The sequence below is a fragment of the Phaethon aethereus genome, assembly GCF_964289735.1.
Source record: "Phaethon aethereus genome assembly, chromosome: 6".
Classification (NCBI taxonomy): Eukaryota; Metazoa; Chordata; class Aves; order Phaethontiformes; family Phaethontidae; genus Phaethon; species Phaethon aethereus.
The window spans coordinates 38,279,349-38,293,142 of NC_138580.1; the positions used below are offsets into that span (position 1 = coordinate 38,279,349).

The 13,794-nt window shown below is 42.5% G+C and overlaps 1 protein-coding gene across 1 annotated transcript in view; it reads left to right on the plus strand.

Moving 5' to 3' along the window:
• Positions 1 to 13,794, plus strand: part of CPS1 (carbamoyl-phosphate synthase 1) — a gene marked incomplete at both ends in the record, with an annotated part of 94,945 nt that overhangs the window by 18,385 nt on the left and 62,766 nt on the right. Inside the window, 7 exons of the mRNA XM_082001397.1 lie at positions 3,263 to 3,352; positions 4,430 to 4,558; positions 5,149 to 5,255; positions 5,660 to 5,801; positions 8,310 to 8,387; positions 9,906 to 10,004; positions 10,704 to 10,799. Of these exons, the coding sequence (XP_081857523.1) occupies positions 3,263 to 3,352; positions 4,430 to 4,558; positions 5,149 to 5,255; positions 5,660 to 5,801; positions 8,310 to 8,387; positions 9,906 to 10,004; positions 10,704 to 10,799 (741 nt within the window). The remainder of the gene's footprint in view (positions 1 to 3,262; positions 3,353 to 4,429; positions 4,559 to 5,148; positions 5,256 to 5,659; positions 5,802 to 8,309; positions 8,388 to 9,905; positions 10,005 to 10,703; positions 10,800 to 13,794) is intronic.

Sequence of the window (13,794 nt, forward strand, 5' to 3'; positions counted from 1 at the left end):
GCCGTCCTGAACAGACTGGTTGGTGAGCAAGTGGGAATTTGAAGCGCAGTCTCCATCCAGGCTTGAATTTACAGTAGTAACTGTTTACCTGGGTTGCCATTGGAGCACATAGGCCACCTTGGAAATCTCACCTTAGGGGATCTCGCCAACTCAATGCCTCCACTGTATTTTGAGTCAGGGCCTCGTTGCTACACAGAAGGATGGCAATTGCTTATTGAGGTTGTGATCTATGATTGCAAGATGCAGGTGGAGCTGTTTTGAGCAGTAACTCAGAAATAGGTAAGGTTGCTGATGCTAAATTCTGCAATTACTAAGACAGAATTACTGTAAAGATGCTGCAAATAGCTTCTAAAAGGTAGATATAATAAGATTAATGGAGCTTTAGTGGTCTCATTATATTTATAACTTCATTTTATAGGCTTAAAAAGCAACATCACAAATAAAGCTGAAAATTAAGTAAGCTGTTCAATGTTGGTAATTACTGGACAGGATAATCTATCTGTCGCCAAACAGCTATTTTCATGTAAATCAGGGTACAATAAGATCAGGATTCTGCTTATCAATTGTACATTAGGAGTTATTGATTTTTAAATTTTTTTCTCTCTCCTTTAGATGCTAGTGGTATAGACTCTATTTGCCAATGTTGCCTATACAGGGCAGGGAATGTAGAAAACTGCCAGTATTTTGCAGAAACTTTTGTTGGAGGTGTATTTTAGTGCATGTGATGGTCAGGATCCCAAAGCAGATGAGAGGAATTTAACCCCCTGAAGCTAAAAGGTCACTTCTGTCCATACAGCTCCACATACTCTTTTTTTTTCCTTAGCACTATTGCCGGCAGGAGCTTCTACTCTCCCTGACTGCTGGCTTGCAACCTGCTCACATCATCCTCTCAGACGGGGACAGTTTTTTATAGGCTGTGCAGTGAACAGATGAGGGAAATCCTCTGGCTTTAAAAGGAACATATTTTAACAGTTCCCTGATCCAGTTCTCAGTCTGGTATCTGTCTAGACATACTCTTGGCCAGATGCAGGGGTCAGTGCTCTGTAGAGAGGAATAATAAGTCTGAGAAGTGGGAGGAGGGTTGTGAAGAGAGCAACACCTAAAATCAGTCTTGCTAGTGAAGGAAATGTAACAAATCATAGCCTGATTAACTAGACAGGGAAGAGTTTAGAGAGTGGGGTAATTAAAGTACCTCAATGCAATTTTGTCCCACAACTCCCTGTGGCCATTAGAACAGCCAAGGAGAAGCTTTGAGCGAGATCATTGCTTCATAATCTTTTGCAGATTTTTAAGTACAGATGTTGTGAGGAATTGAGGGGTCTCCAAAAGCCCTTTTAAAAAAGAAGCGTGAGATTTCTTAAGGGACTCTGGCACTAAGTTAGTTTCTGTGAGAACTGGGCACCTTAATTTTATTGAGATTTTTGAAACCCACTTCCCAGAAGTCTGAAGGACAGCAGGTCAAAGACCCATAAAATTCCTGTGCAGTGATACAGTTCCACCATGGACTGTGAAAGTAGAATCCACTTGTGTATTTGTGACTGTGAATATATTATAATATTTGATGTCGAGCACAGCTTCATATCAGAAGCTTTGAATGATCTAACAAGACCCAGTTTCGATATGATTTCCATTCTGCTCATTCTCAGAAAGGCATTGTGGGGTACTTTGCCATGTGACTGTATAGTGTGAACTACAAGATATGTTCAGATACAAAAATCTCCTTTTAGCATTACACAGCAGTAGTTGCAACAGCAGTGGTAACACTACTGGCTCTGTGCTGAGTCATGTCCTCAAAGGTGGATTAGGGACCACTGCTGGTTCATGTGTTGCAGCTTGAAACCTTGTAGTGAAAGCAGGTGGCTCCTTGCACCCCATCTCTTCCACCCGTGCTCCTGACATGGCAGTAAGTCACTCCTGATGATGATCAGAGCTGTCCTTACATCGGACATGCTCTTGCATCCTAAAAGTCTCTTCACCTTAATCTTTAGGAAGGTAGAAGTTAAAAGAAGAACTGAGTTAGGAAAACACAGAGGGAGGAGTTGTAATATTCTGCTAATATGCCTCATCTTGGGTTCCCTGTAGAGGGGGATGTTTTTCCTGCTGGCGGATTGTAATGCTCCTATGAAAAGTTTCAGTTCATCCCAGCACCAGGCACATTGGGCATGGATTTTAGCATCTTTTCATAAAGGGGCCCAGCTGTGAAATATGAATACCAAGGAAGATGATGAAAAGGGAGTTACTTAGTTTAAAAAAAAAAAAAAAAGACTTTTTTTCAGTGGTGTATTGCACAAGAGAAAAGCCAAACTGAAGGTAAGTACAGAGTTTGTTTTTAGAAGGAAGAAGACTGCCTTATCAGCTTATTGATGAATAACCTCCCAGCCTGGTGCTAACTGCAGTCATGTAACAAGTAAAATAATTCAGCAAGCTTCAGAAAGCAGCTGTCCATAAATAACCTTACATCAGTGCTACAGCTGTCAATCAATATGTCTGCACGTTGCAGTATCAAGACCCACATAACATATGGAGGTTTGACTTCACTGTTGGTTGCAACCAATAGATAAATGGGTGTGCAAATCTTAATGGCCCAGATTTGGGACTGGTGGCAAATTACTTTGTGAAATGGGTTAAGGAACAGCAGCTGGAAGAGAAGGAGAAGTGTTGTCTGATATGTAAAACTCTCAGGTCCACGTGAGCATAGGCCATGCTCAGTGGCATGCTCGGCCTGGTCTGTACTGCTGTGATGCACAGCATCAGTCACAGGATATCTCCAGCTGTGCTATGCTTTGATCTTACTGTGACTGGGGGGGTCAGGGTGGTGTTTAAAGTGGTGGACCTGTAGCTGGTGTGAAGTAGCCTTGCTCCACTGGCATCAGTAGGATAACTTCCCTTCAGCTGAAAATCTCTTGCCATGTATCTGGCATTTCTCTTGGGCTGCAGTAAACTGTGAAAACTGGCTTGCTGCTTCACTGCTAATGAGGTGAAACACAGGAAAAAAGCTTGTCATTAGCTATGGAAACAAGTGATTTCTTAAGGATTGCTGTTACTACTGTAATTGACAATATATAAAAGAGCATTATAAGGTCTACTTTCACAGAAAAATGAAGGAAGCTCTAATGTCTGCAGTACTTCTGGAGATTTCCATGTAAATTAGTTGTTAAGTACCAGTTGCTGCATGTTAGTGAAAAGTTATTCTACCCCTCTTCCCTGTGTTTTGGAGGTGGGGGGTATTATGTCATTTACACCATAGTCTGTCTTTTTACAGGAAGTCAAGGTTTATGGCAGAGGGAATCCAATTAAAGTTGTAGCTGTCGACTGTGGGTTGAAGCACAATGTTATCCGTCTGCTGGTAAAGGTAGGTCAGTGCTTTATGTCCTTCATCTCTTCTTTTGCGTTGGTAAAAGCCTTGCCTGTATTCACTAGCCTTTCTGCCACCTGGACACATCCCTTCTCGTAGCAGTTTCCCTCCCAAAATGAGGTACAAGTTTTAGGATGATTTTTATGGACTGGGAGGTGTTTTCTGAACATGGTACACTGTGTTGAGGAGGTAAGGAAGAGGACCTGTGCAGCAACCTTTCAACCATGAGAGAATTCCTGAAAGGTGGGCATTGAAAGGACAAGGCACAGTCTCTCTAAAGAACAACCAAAGAAGGTCAACCCAATGTTGTCCAAAAGAAATAAACGGGAGGAAAAATTTTGCAGTGAGGGTGATGAATGGCTGACACGGGCCCAGAGAAGTTGTGGAATGCCCATCCTTGAAGATACGGAAAACTCAACTGACCAATGCCCTCAGCAACCTGCCCAAAAGTTGAAGTTACCCCTGCTTTGAGCAGGGATTGGACCGGATGACCTCCTGCGGTCCCTGCAGCCTGACTTATTCTGTAAGTCTGTGACTCTCTGAAAATCTTTTCCTGCTGTTAGCACAGGTGTGTAGCAGTCCTTTCTTTAGGCACACAGGAGGAATGAATGCGGTGTCCTCTCACTCTCTAGATGTACAGAGTTTCCCTGTTTCTGTTTTTTTAGTTAATGTGGATGTTCGTCCCACTTTTGATGTGCAGAACTATTTCTGGCTTGTCATAGAACAAAGCTATGAAGCCCTATTTTAGCAGTTAGGATGAATGAACCATGTAAAAGTAAACATATTTTATATGTGTGCATACACATTTGTTTTGCATTCCATTTGATCTCATATTAGTGAATTTTAGATGAAGTTGACAAACACTGAGGTTGTTCAAAGAGACTAAGTCTACCAGTTTCATGAGAATTATCTGGGCAGATAGTGGAGAGAAGCCTCATTATTGTCCCTGGCAAAGGAATGACTGAAGTCCAAACTCAACCTCTGGGACATGAGAGTATGGGAGCAACCTCCTGACACAAACTGGTTTGTTCCCCTGCTCCCCTCATTTCTTGTTCCATTGGTTTTTTTTCCCAGCGAGGTGCAGAAGTGCACTTGGTTCCTTGGGACCATGATTTCACCAGCATGGAGTATGATGGGCTCATAATTTCCGGAGGTCCAGGGGATCCCATGAAGGCCCAGGAGGTGATTCAGAATGTCAGAAAGGTACAGTGTAATAGCCATAGGCCAATTATTCTTGGTTATTTGCCTTTTTTTTAAATGCCTGAAATCTCAACAGTTGGTAGTACTAACACATTATGGACCAAATGTTATTCAGTCATTTCCGCTGCCTGGGATATTCCTCATCTTGGCCCACTGGGAGTTGTCACCAGACCAGAATTTACAATAAGGCTATACAGACCTTGGTGAACAACACATAGTAAACATGATTACCACAGTTACCTTACCGGCACTTTCAAGTACCCCGTGCTCTTTCAGGACCTCTGTGACCTTATGGAAGAACAGCCCTAATTTCACAGTGCTCCCATTTGAAATAAAGTCATGTGCTAAATGGCTGTAATGCAGACTGTCATTGCTTATTCCCCTCAAGTAGACCAAGACATCAAGCTGTGCTCTGAGGGCTCCCTCTGAAGCAGAGGAGAGGAGGAAACTTTCCTTTATAGGTTGTTGCCACCATTGCATTCAGCTTTTTCCAAAGTCTGTGTGGCTGCTGTGAAGGAACTAGCAGGGTTTATGCTGGAGTTGCTGAACAGAGGCATTATTCCAGTAGCTCTTGAAAAACCTTTTCATTTTAGGTCCTGGAGAGCAATCGCCCAGAGCCCTTGTTTGGAATTAGCATGGGGAATCTAATCACTGGAATAGCAGCTGGAGCTACTTCCTACAAGATGCAGATGGCCAACAGGTGCGGCAGCTCTTCTGCTTCCCAGGGCCCAGATAGACCAGCTCAGCACTGGGAAAGGCCACTGAGCAGCAGTGCTTTGCTTCTGAACTGCCTTAGCAGGAGCTAGCATGGCAGTAACATTACTTCTTCATTCTAGCCATTGTCCTTGCCTTTAATTTAAAGTGCCATGTCATGCATTGCTTTTTTTGAGGGTGTTTTGAAAGTATGTGATATAATTGATCCCCATCGAATTGAAGGATAGCGAAGTTTCTCCCAGGATTTATCATTTTGAGATTGGCTGCCAGTATTGAACAGCTACTATTGAACAACTGTGTATAGTCCCACAGTTATCAGCTCTTTCTAATTGTGGCATTTGGACACATCTAGCACTTCCGTCCCCTGTTCTCTGATCCTTTCTCTTTCAGAGGACAGAACCAGCCTGTCCTGAATGCAGTGAATGGACAGGCTGTTATCACTGCTCAGAACCACGGTTATGCCATCAACAGCTCTACCCTCCCACCTGGCTGGAAACCTCTCTTTGTGAATGCCAATGATCAAACAAATGAGGTGAGCTCATGCTTTCCAGATACCTGCACACAGCAGCCTCTAGTGAGCGAAGGCTTTGTCTCACTTTATTTTTTTCTCTCACTCTCTCCTGGAAGCTTGCTATCAGATAAGAATTAGTTATCTGGACTAAACTTGGTGATCTGACTGTCTACTTGGCGCCCTTCCTTACAGCCCAAAAAGGGGTGAACCATTACCACTATTCTCCATACTAGCCCAAAGTGTAGGATTTGCAACAGTGACCTTATGATTTCCCTTGTTGAACAGCTGCCTTATTAACTTCTGTGATTTCCATACCATTAGTGGTGCTCACTCAGTTACCATTGTCTTAGGGCTTGTGCTGCAGGTGCACTAGCCTGTTTCGCTGCAGTGGTTCTGTGTTGTCCAGCACAGAAAAGGAATGTTATGGCAGTCTAATTTGGTCTGTTATTGTAAATAGAATTCTAAGGACTAAAGTCGTGAGAGAGAGAGGCAGTTAGCTCTAGAGAACAACTTACAGGATCTAAGGTAGAGGTCTCATGTGAAGGGATGTTCATGTAGGAGGAAAAAAAATTTTAAAATGCCTGGCCTCTGGAGGTTCACAGCTGAACAGGGAAAAGCGGAGGAAGAAAAACAATATCCCATAGCTCAGTTTTGACAAGGTTGGACAGACATTGAGACAGAACTCAGGCTTTGTAATTGCCTGTTTTAAACCTTGTCCATTAGGCCCAGTGTTGTACAAATCAGTGAAGTATTATTATTTATCAGAAAATCATTGAAAAGAAGGTATTTTCAAAAGCAGTTTCCCCAAAGGAGTATGCCTCTGGGTTGTTTTGTATAAATACCCCACATCAGGTCTGGCAGATTGAACAGTGCTCTTCTGGCATATCCTGGCTACACTTTGCAGGATCGAGGAGCAGTAATTTCTAGCTGATGGTTTTAGAATAAGTTTGTTGTTTGTCAGTTGCTGTTTTCTTTATCCTTACAGACGTATCTAAACAAAGACAAATGTTACCAAACAAGATATTAATACAAAAAATTTGGAGCTGTTCGGTTCAATTTTTGAGATGAGTTTGGTTTAGCTGTGTTGACAAACTGAACTCTTTCATCCCCAGGCCTTTCATGTTTACTTTAGCTGAAGATTGGAGACAAGCGTGATGCTGCTGTTGCATAAAGCAAGTGATAAGGTTAGACATGAGTCTTCTGGCTCTAGATGCATGACATTCTTTTATGTGAGCTAAAGGACCATTTCTCTGAGCTGCAAAGCAGCATTAGTCGCCTAAACCTTCATAGGTTGAGAGGCACAAGAGCAACTTTTTTTTTTTTTTTAGCATGGGATGCACAAACGCAAACAGTGTTGGATGGGCTCTCATGTGCAGTCTGTTGCATTCTTCTGTTTGAAAGAGAAAAAAGCATTTCTTGTCACCGACCTGACCCATCACAGCTGGACAGGGCCAACACAGGTTTCCAAATACTGACAAGCCATGGAGTGCATATTTTAAGAAGATATTTGTATGGAACTAGAAGTAACATGAGCATTCAGGGAAAGTGTGACAGACTGATGCCATTCTTTACTCTGAGTGCAGAAACCCATGCCATAATGGATCAGCTGTGGTCAGTAGATCATGTCTCATCCCTGTCCTATCCCAGCATTGCACCCTGCAGCTCTGGATGGCACTGTTTCTCTACAGGAGCTGTTGAGATTCCTTTATCTATTCCTAAGGGAAGCTGGTTGTATCAGAACTACTTTTTCCTGGGTTGCCTCTTGAGGGACTTCTCTACTTTCATCTGGAATTGGGGGACGTAGCAACGACAGCTGCAGGGTAGTCTCCTAGCGGACCATGCTGCTTGGTGCTATCAGGCTATGCAAACGTGAGGTCTGTTTTTCCTTGCTCCAACTGAAACTACAAGCACTGTCTCCAAACTCAGTTTAGATCCTTCATAGCAATTGTTTGTCCAGAGCCGTGGTCCCCCTTCATCACAGGCCTGACAACAAACAACCCAGGGCAGAGATCTTGTGCAAGGCCCTGCGTCAGTATTTAAAGTGAGTTAGGAAGTAAAGAGCATTACCCAAATACATCTCTCCTGTAATAGAACCAGCCAGGTCAGGATGGTAAAACCGTTCATTCCATAACAGTCTTGTCCAATGTCTTTTCTTGCCATGTATTTTTTTCTTCTCTGCCTGGTCCAGGATTACCTCTGGAGGGACACTAGCCTATCTGTTCTGTTAAGTGCTTACCACTTAGTAGTGTTTGCTGTTGTAGTGGATGTGATGTCTCCACTATGCTGCTTGTCCACGCACAGCTCAGTGGGTTATACAGGTATTGAAGTGTTAGCAGAAGAGCAAAAGGCTTAATGATTCCTCAGATAAGACATTGTTTGAAGACTGGGAATAAAATGGGTGTAAATTTGGCAGCCCCTAGAAACACCCCAGTCCTTTGGCCTTCAGTGCTTACAGGGATAAGGTGTGGCTTTCTGTTCCCTTGCCTGCTTGCAAGAAGGTGTCTAAGACAATTGTTTTTATTTCTGCAGGGAATTATGCATGAGACCAGACCAATTTTCACAACACAGTTCTACCCAGATGCAAATCCTGGGCCAAGAGACACAGAGGTATTGTATGAGAGTTGATCTGGGCTCACTTTCAGATGTCCTAGGGAGTGCAGATATGTATCAGCGACAGTGACAAGTCTTTATGTTGGTGATGGTCCTAAATTTGGTTTTGGAAATGTCGGGATCCTAACAGAGGGCCTAATCATGCATAGGCTTGTGTCTGCTTAGCTTGATCCACAGCTAATTACAATCAGCAGCAAGGCATCTATTGACTTCTCTGTGCTTTGGATCAATGATTCCATTCATGTGACGTGTATGCTTTGAGTCCTGGTGGGATTATTTGTGTGTTGGAAGTTACTGAAGTGCTTAAGCCTTTGCAGGATCAGGCTCAAATCTCTTGTACCTGGGGTGATTGCAAAAGTAAAAAGATTTTATCTTAACAGAAAAAAATACTAGCCAGATGCTTTGTAATAAAATCATTAACTTTCTAATACATTTTAGTTCCACTTTCAAATTTTATAATTACTGTAGAGTTATGTTCTTCACTCTGGTTCTCCTAAGTGAAATGAAATTTTAATCCCCCATCTGTGACTTTGCACAAATTCTGTAACAACTGGTTGCGTAGTCACAGAGTATGACTAAGCAGCAACAGGGGATGTGGAAGGCAGAGGAGGCATGTCTGAACATAAATAAACTATTTAGCACTTCTTGAGAGAGGAAGATGGAAGAATACATAAAAGTGCTTATTTTAATCTTAATTTGATGATGTTGATTAAACCTGCAAGTAAATCTCTTGATATCAAGAAGTTTCCTAGCAATCTGATTGACTAGTGAATCTCAGAGAACTGAAAACAACCCTCAGCTGTGTCTTTTCCAAGTCTGTGCACTCCACTGCTGGAATGGGTTTGATAACATAGTGCCTATCCTATCAGGCTTGCAGGACCCATCTGTGCTCCTTCCAGAGGTGATTCCCAGCAGCCAGCTTCAGGGGCTGTCTGGACAGAAGCTCTACAAGTGCGGGGTCAGGTGGGGAGCCTGTCCCACTGTCTGCAGCCGCCTGCATGGTGGTCAGTGGCAGTCATGCTGCCTCCCCTGCCTGGCTTGGCTGGAGAACACTTTTCTCACAGCTGATCTGGGGTATCTTCTGGAAGGACAATACTGATTTAACACAACTGATGTTTAGATACGCCTGTTCAGATCCCAGCTCTGGAGCAGGCTCCATTCCAGATGCTTCCCTTGAGCTGGTTAACGGTATGGTCTTCTGTATTTTAGGTTTTAATGCCCGCTCGCTCATTACACTGCCAGCCATATACAAGCAGAGCACACAGACATGATTGATACGTGTTTTCTTCCTGATATGACCTCACTTTCTTGAATGCAGCTTTGTCAGATATGTCAAAATTGTTAAACAAACTTCAAGTAATGATCCCCTCTTCTCTGATGGGGTAAATCTGCCTTCTGAAGGCAGCAGAGCAGAGTTGATAGCTTTTGCTCACAAATGGCCTGTTTTTCCCTTCTTTGCTTGGTATTTATTTAATTCCACTTTGGGGATTAAACATATGTGTTTATTTTTCCTAGTTCCTGTTTGATTCATTTATTTCACTGGTTAAGAGAGGGAAAGGCACTACCATTTCCTCAGTCCTGCCCAAGGCTGGAGTGACAGCTTCCAGAGTGGAGGTCAGTGTACAGGTACCTGTTATTCATGCCTGTCAGTGAGGCCAGGAAATAGTTAATTCCTACTGAACCCACGGTACAAAATGGCACAAAAACCGTGGAAGTCAAAGGAAGCTTACCTTAGAAAAAGTCTGTCAGCTGCCTGTCTCACAGTCATCAGGCGTCTCTTGTGTTATTAACTCCCTTTTCTTTGAGTAAGATTTAAGATCTGATGTTTAATGTATTTTTTTTCTTTGTAGTTCTCCCAAGAAGCGTAGTCTCATAGCAGTATATGAGGTGCCCTGGGATAATCTGACCATGAGATTTTGTGCTAGCAGCATAATGTTGATGCTCTGTTGCTTAGCAAATAAGTCTGAAATTCCTAGCGTGAGCTGAATTTCATACAAGTTTTGCTATCTTAGAAGGCAGTTGGACTTTGTGGGCAGCTGAAGTGAGGCATGGTTGTCTCAATATACACATGATACAATTAAGACATTTATTGTATGCATTATGCGTAAGTCATGTGTTTCTCTAACCAGAGATATATGGAAGAAGTCCAGTAGAAATATTCTTAGAAGTAAAACTGGTTTTGGAGGTGACTTTTCTTCTCTTTTTAGGATTTATGGTTTGTAATTTGATGCTGTTCAGTGCTGCACAGTCTCTGTTATTTCAACATCCGCTACCATGGAACTGATTTTTTTTCATGTTGTTTTACACTTCCAGGTTTCCAAAGTTCTCATTCTAGGATCTGGGGGTCTGTCGATCGGTCAGGCAGGGGAATTTGATTACTCTGGATCCCAGGCTGTGAAAGCCATGAAGGTGAGAGGATACTTTGCAGATTCTAACCTAATGTAATTTACTTTACCTTCTCACAGCTAACTATGATCATCCAACTATGGTATCACGGGGGCAGGGAAGCTGGCGAGAATAAATGACTGTAGGGAAATTTAGGCATTTTTTGTTTGTGGATATGTTTGTTGAGTGATGCGAGTTAACCACTCAGAATTATCTTCCAAAGAGAGGTCTTCTCAAGGTTTCCATTGCTGTCTTCAAGCATTTTGTTATTTGTGATGTGTGACTGGTCACTCCAAGCTTGTAATTTTGAATGGAAATGAAGAGGAGGAATATGGTCAGCTACACCTGGGCTGAAATTACTGAAATGTTTGTGATATGCCAACACACTGCAAGGTATGATATGCTAACACACTGCAAGGTAGACAAATAATAACAGCCGCTGAATGGTTGACTGCTGTCAAGACTGTTATGCAAAAGATTTTTGAACCCCTTATCAAGGCAGTTTTTCTGAATGGTATTTACTTTTAGATGGGATGAACTTTTTAAAGTTCATATGTGCCAAGATTTGTTTCCAGAATAGATTCATAATTGAAAGGAATGAATTAAAAGTCATTCCTTTGGATGAATTTTGTGCAGTAAACTTATTACCCAGTTCCCAATTTTTCTTTCTGAGTATTGGAGAGCTGTATTATTCTGAAGCAAACAAAAATGCATGTGTACTTCTGTACATGCCTGAGAAATGCATGCATTTAAAATGGTGCTTGTGCTGAAGCATCCTGCATAGTGCACTCACACGATGGGTTTTGGGGTCTGATTCGCTCTGGCTGTTTCATGCTGCAGAAGTGCAAAGCAAAGGGTGTTCAGGGAAAAGTTTGTGCTAGGAGAAGCTGTAGAAGCATAGCAGTTTTCCTGTGATGGGGTTATTACTGGTAATGTAACAGTTACCTGGGCCCCTTAGGTCATGTCTAACCTCATATGAAGAAGGAGGAGAGCTTGTAGAGGTCTGTCTGACAGAGCACATGTAGCAGCTGCCTTCAGATGAGGTGATGATTGTGAGCAGCTCTGAGGCTCTTCTGACATCAGGGCCATTCTATTCCTGTACGGACCCTGGAGTCAAGGAAGGAAAAAACCTATTACAGTAATCTTAAATACAATATGGGGTTGCTCTGGGTTGGTCCTGGTGTTACAACACATCTTGTATTGTATATGCTTTGTTTGCGTCCTGTATTGCTGTTGCTGGCTACTGTTTCTAACTGGCCATGTCATCAAGAAAACAAGACCAAGTTAGGAGTGGAGGATCCCAGAGCTGGTAAGTGCAGATAATGACCTGAGTTGGAAAGGAGGCTTCTCTCCCTTTTTTCTCTTTTGTCCTTCAAACTCAGCTCTGTTTTGTGGAAGAAAGTGGGGGTTTTAATGATAAATCTCCCTAGCTTGACCTCCCACAGTGCCCTTTCCCTTCCTGTGGCCACCAGCCAGCTGCTCCGATCTGCAGGCTGATCAGCCGTTCCAGAGGCAGTGCTTGCGCTTCCTGACCTTGCCTCTGGCAGAGTGATTTACAGTTGCATGCGAGAGAGAAGGTAGTTGGTCAGTGGCTGCCAGGGGAAAGCTGCAGAGCATGGGTGCGAGAGAACAGGGACAATTAACAGCAGACAAGAGAGGTTTCCTTCCCCGTAGACTTCTTCAATATTTTTTTTTTGTTTGTTTGTTTGTTTGTTTGTTATAAATAACCAACATTGATTCTCTCTGCTGGATGTTCTGATTCATTCTGCTAGGTACTGCTGTTCTTCTTAGTCTGTTGGATGCCGATTCATTATAAGGAGGTGGTGTTAATATCCAGTCCTATACAGTCAAATGGGTGCCTCTTTTAAAGAGTAAAATCCTGTGGAGCTGGGACTTCCTCAGTCAGTGAATTTGTATTTGCATGAATGTACATCAAAGGCAGGAACATCCTCTGAAGAAAAGACCTGGAAGCATATGTGAACAACAGAGACTGGCTTGTGGTGACCTGAAAAACCTTCTGGATTACTTGCAGTGGGGTTTCTCCAAACTGTTCTGAATACAGGTGGATATTACACAAAAAGAGGAATGGAACCTTCCTGGAATGTTATTAATTCACTGGTTTAATTTAGTTGTAAGAAAGATCTCCAATCAGGATGGGCCATTTTACAGAGTGCTATGTGCTTATAAAAAATCAAAAAGGCAGAAGTTGAAGGGAAGGGTTGCAAGGGCAAACAGCAAGTGGATTAAAATCCAACATCCCGAACACTTGGGCCAGAGGATGTGATATCAGTAAAACGTGTGTCTCAGCACAGTTAGCATTAAGTCTCTCCTTAATTATCTTCCTCATCGCTGGTCCTTAAGACACCTTGCCCCAGATAAGTAGGAAAGAAAGGGCCGAGATTTACAGATATTCCAGCTTGTTAGAAAGTGATATACCTCTCCCTCCCCCATTCATTACAACAGAATTGTGGCTATGAATTCCTGAGTACATTTATTAGAGGAGAATATTTTGGTCAGAGATCTACCCTTTTCTCTCAGCAGTGCCATGAAAACTACCCAGTTTAGGGTCAGGGGTCATTTGTCTAAATCCAAAATATTTTCCGTAAGGATTTTCTCTTCTTTCCCTTCCCTGTTCCACACATTTCCAAGGAAAATGTGCTTCTGAAAAAAATCCAACTTTTCATAGGAAAAAAAAGGTCAGCAGAAATTTACAGCCAGCCTTTAAGGGAGTATTTTAAGTTATCAGAGGAAAGAGAAGAAATGTTATCCAGTACTTGAACTGAGCGGTCAGAGCTCTGAGTGAGAATCCCACTGCTCCAGGTGAGCTATATATTTATTCCCCCAAACCAACAGATCAAGGAATCACAAGTTTTTAAATAAACACAGAAAAACCCTATGGCATTTTCATGCTTATTGTGAACTGGGGAAAAATAGGAATTTCTATACTGGTCCCAGCAACACTTCCATAGCATTTGTTCGAGGAATGGCTGACTTAGTTTACCACCCTTCTTCCTGTTTC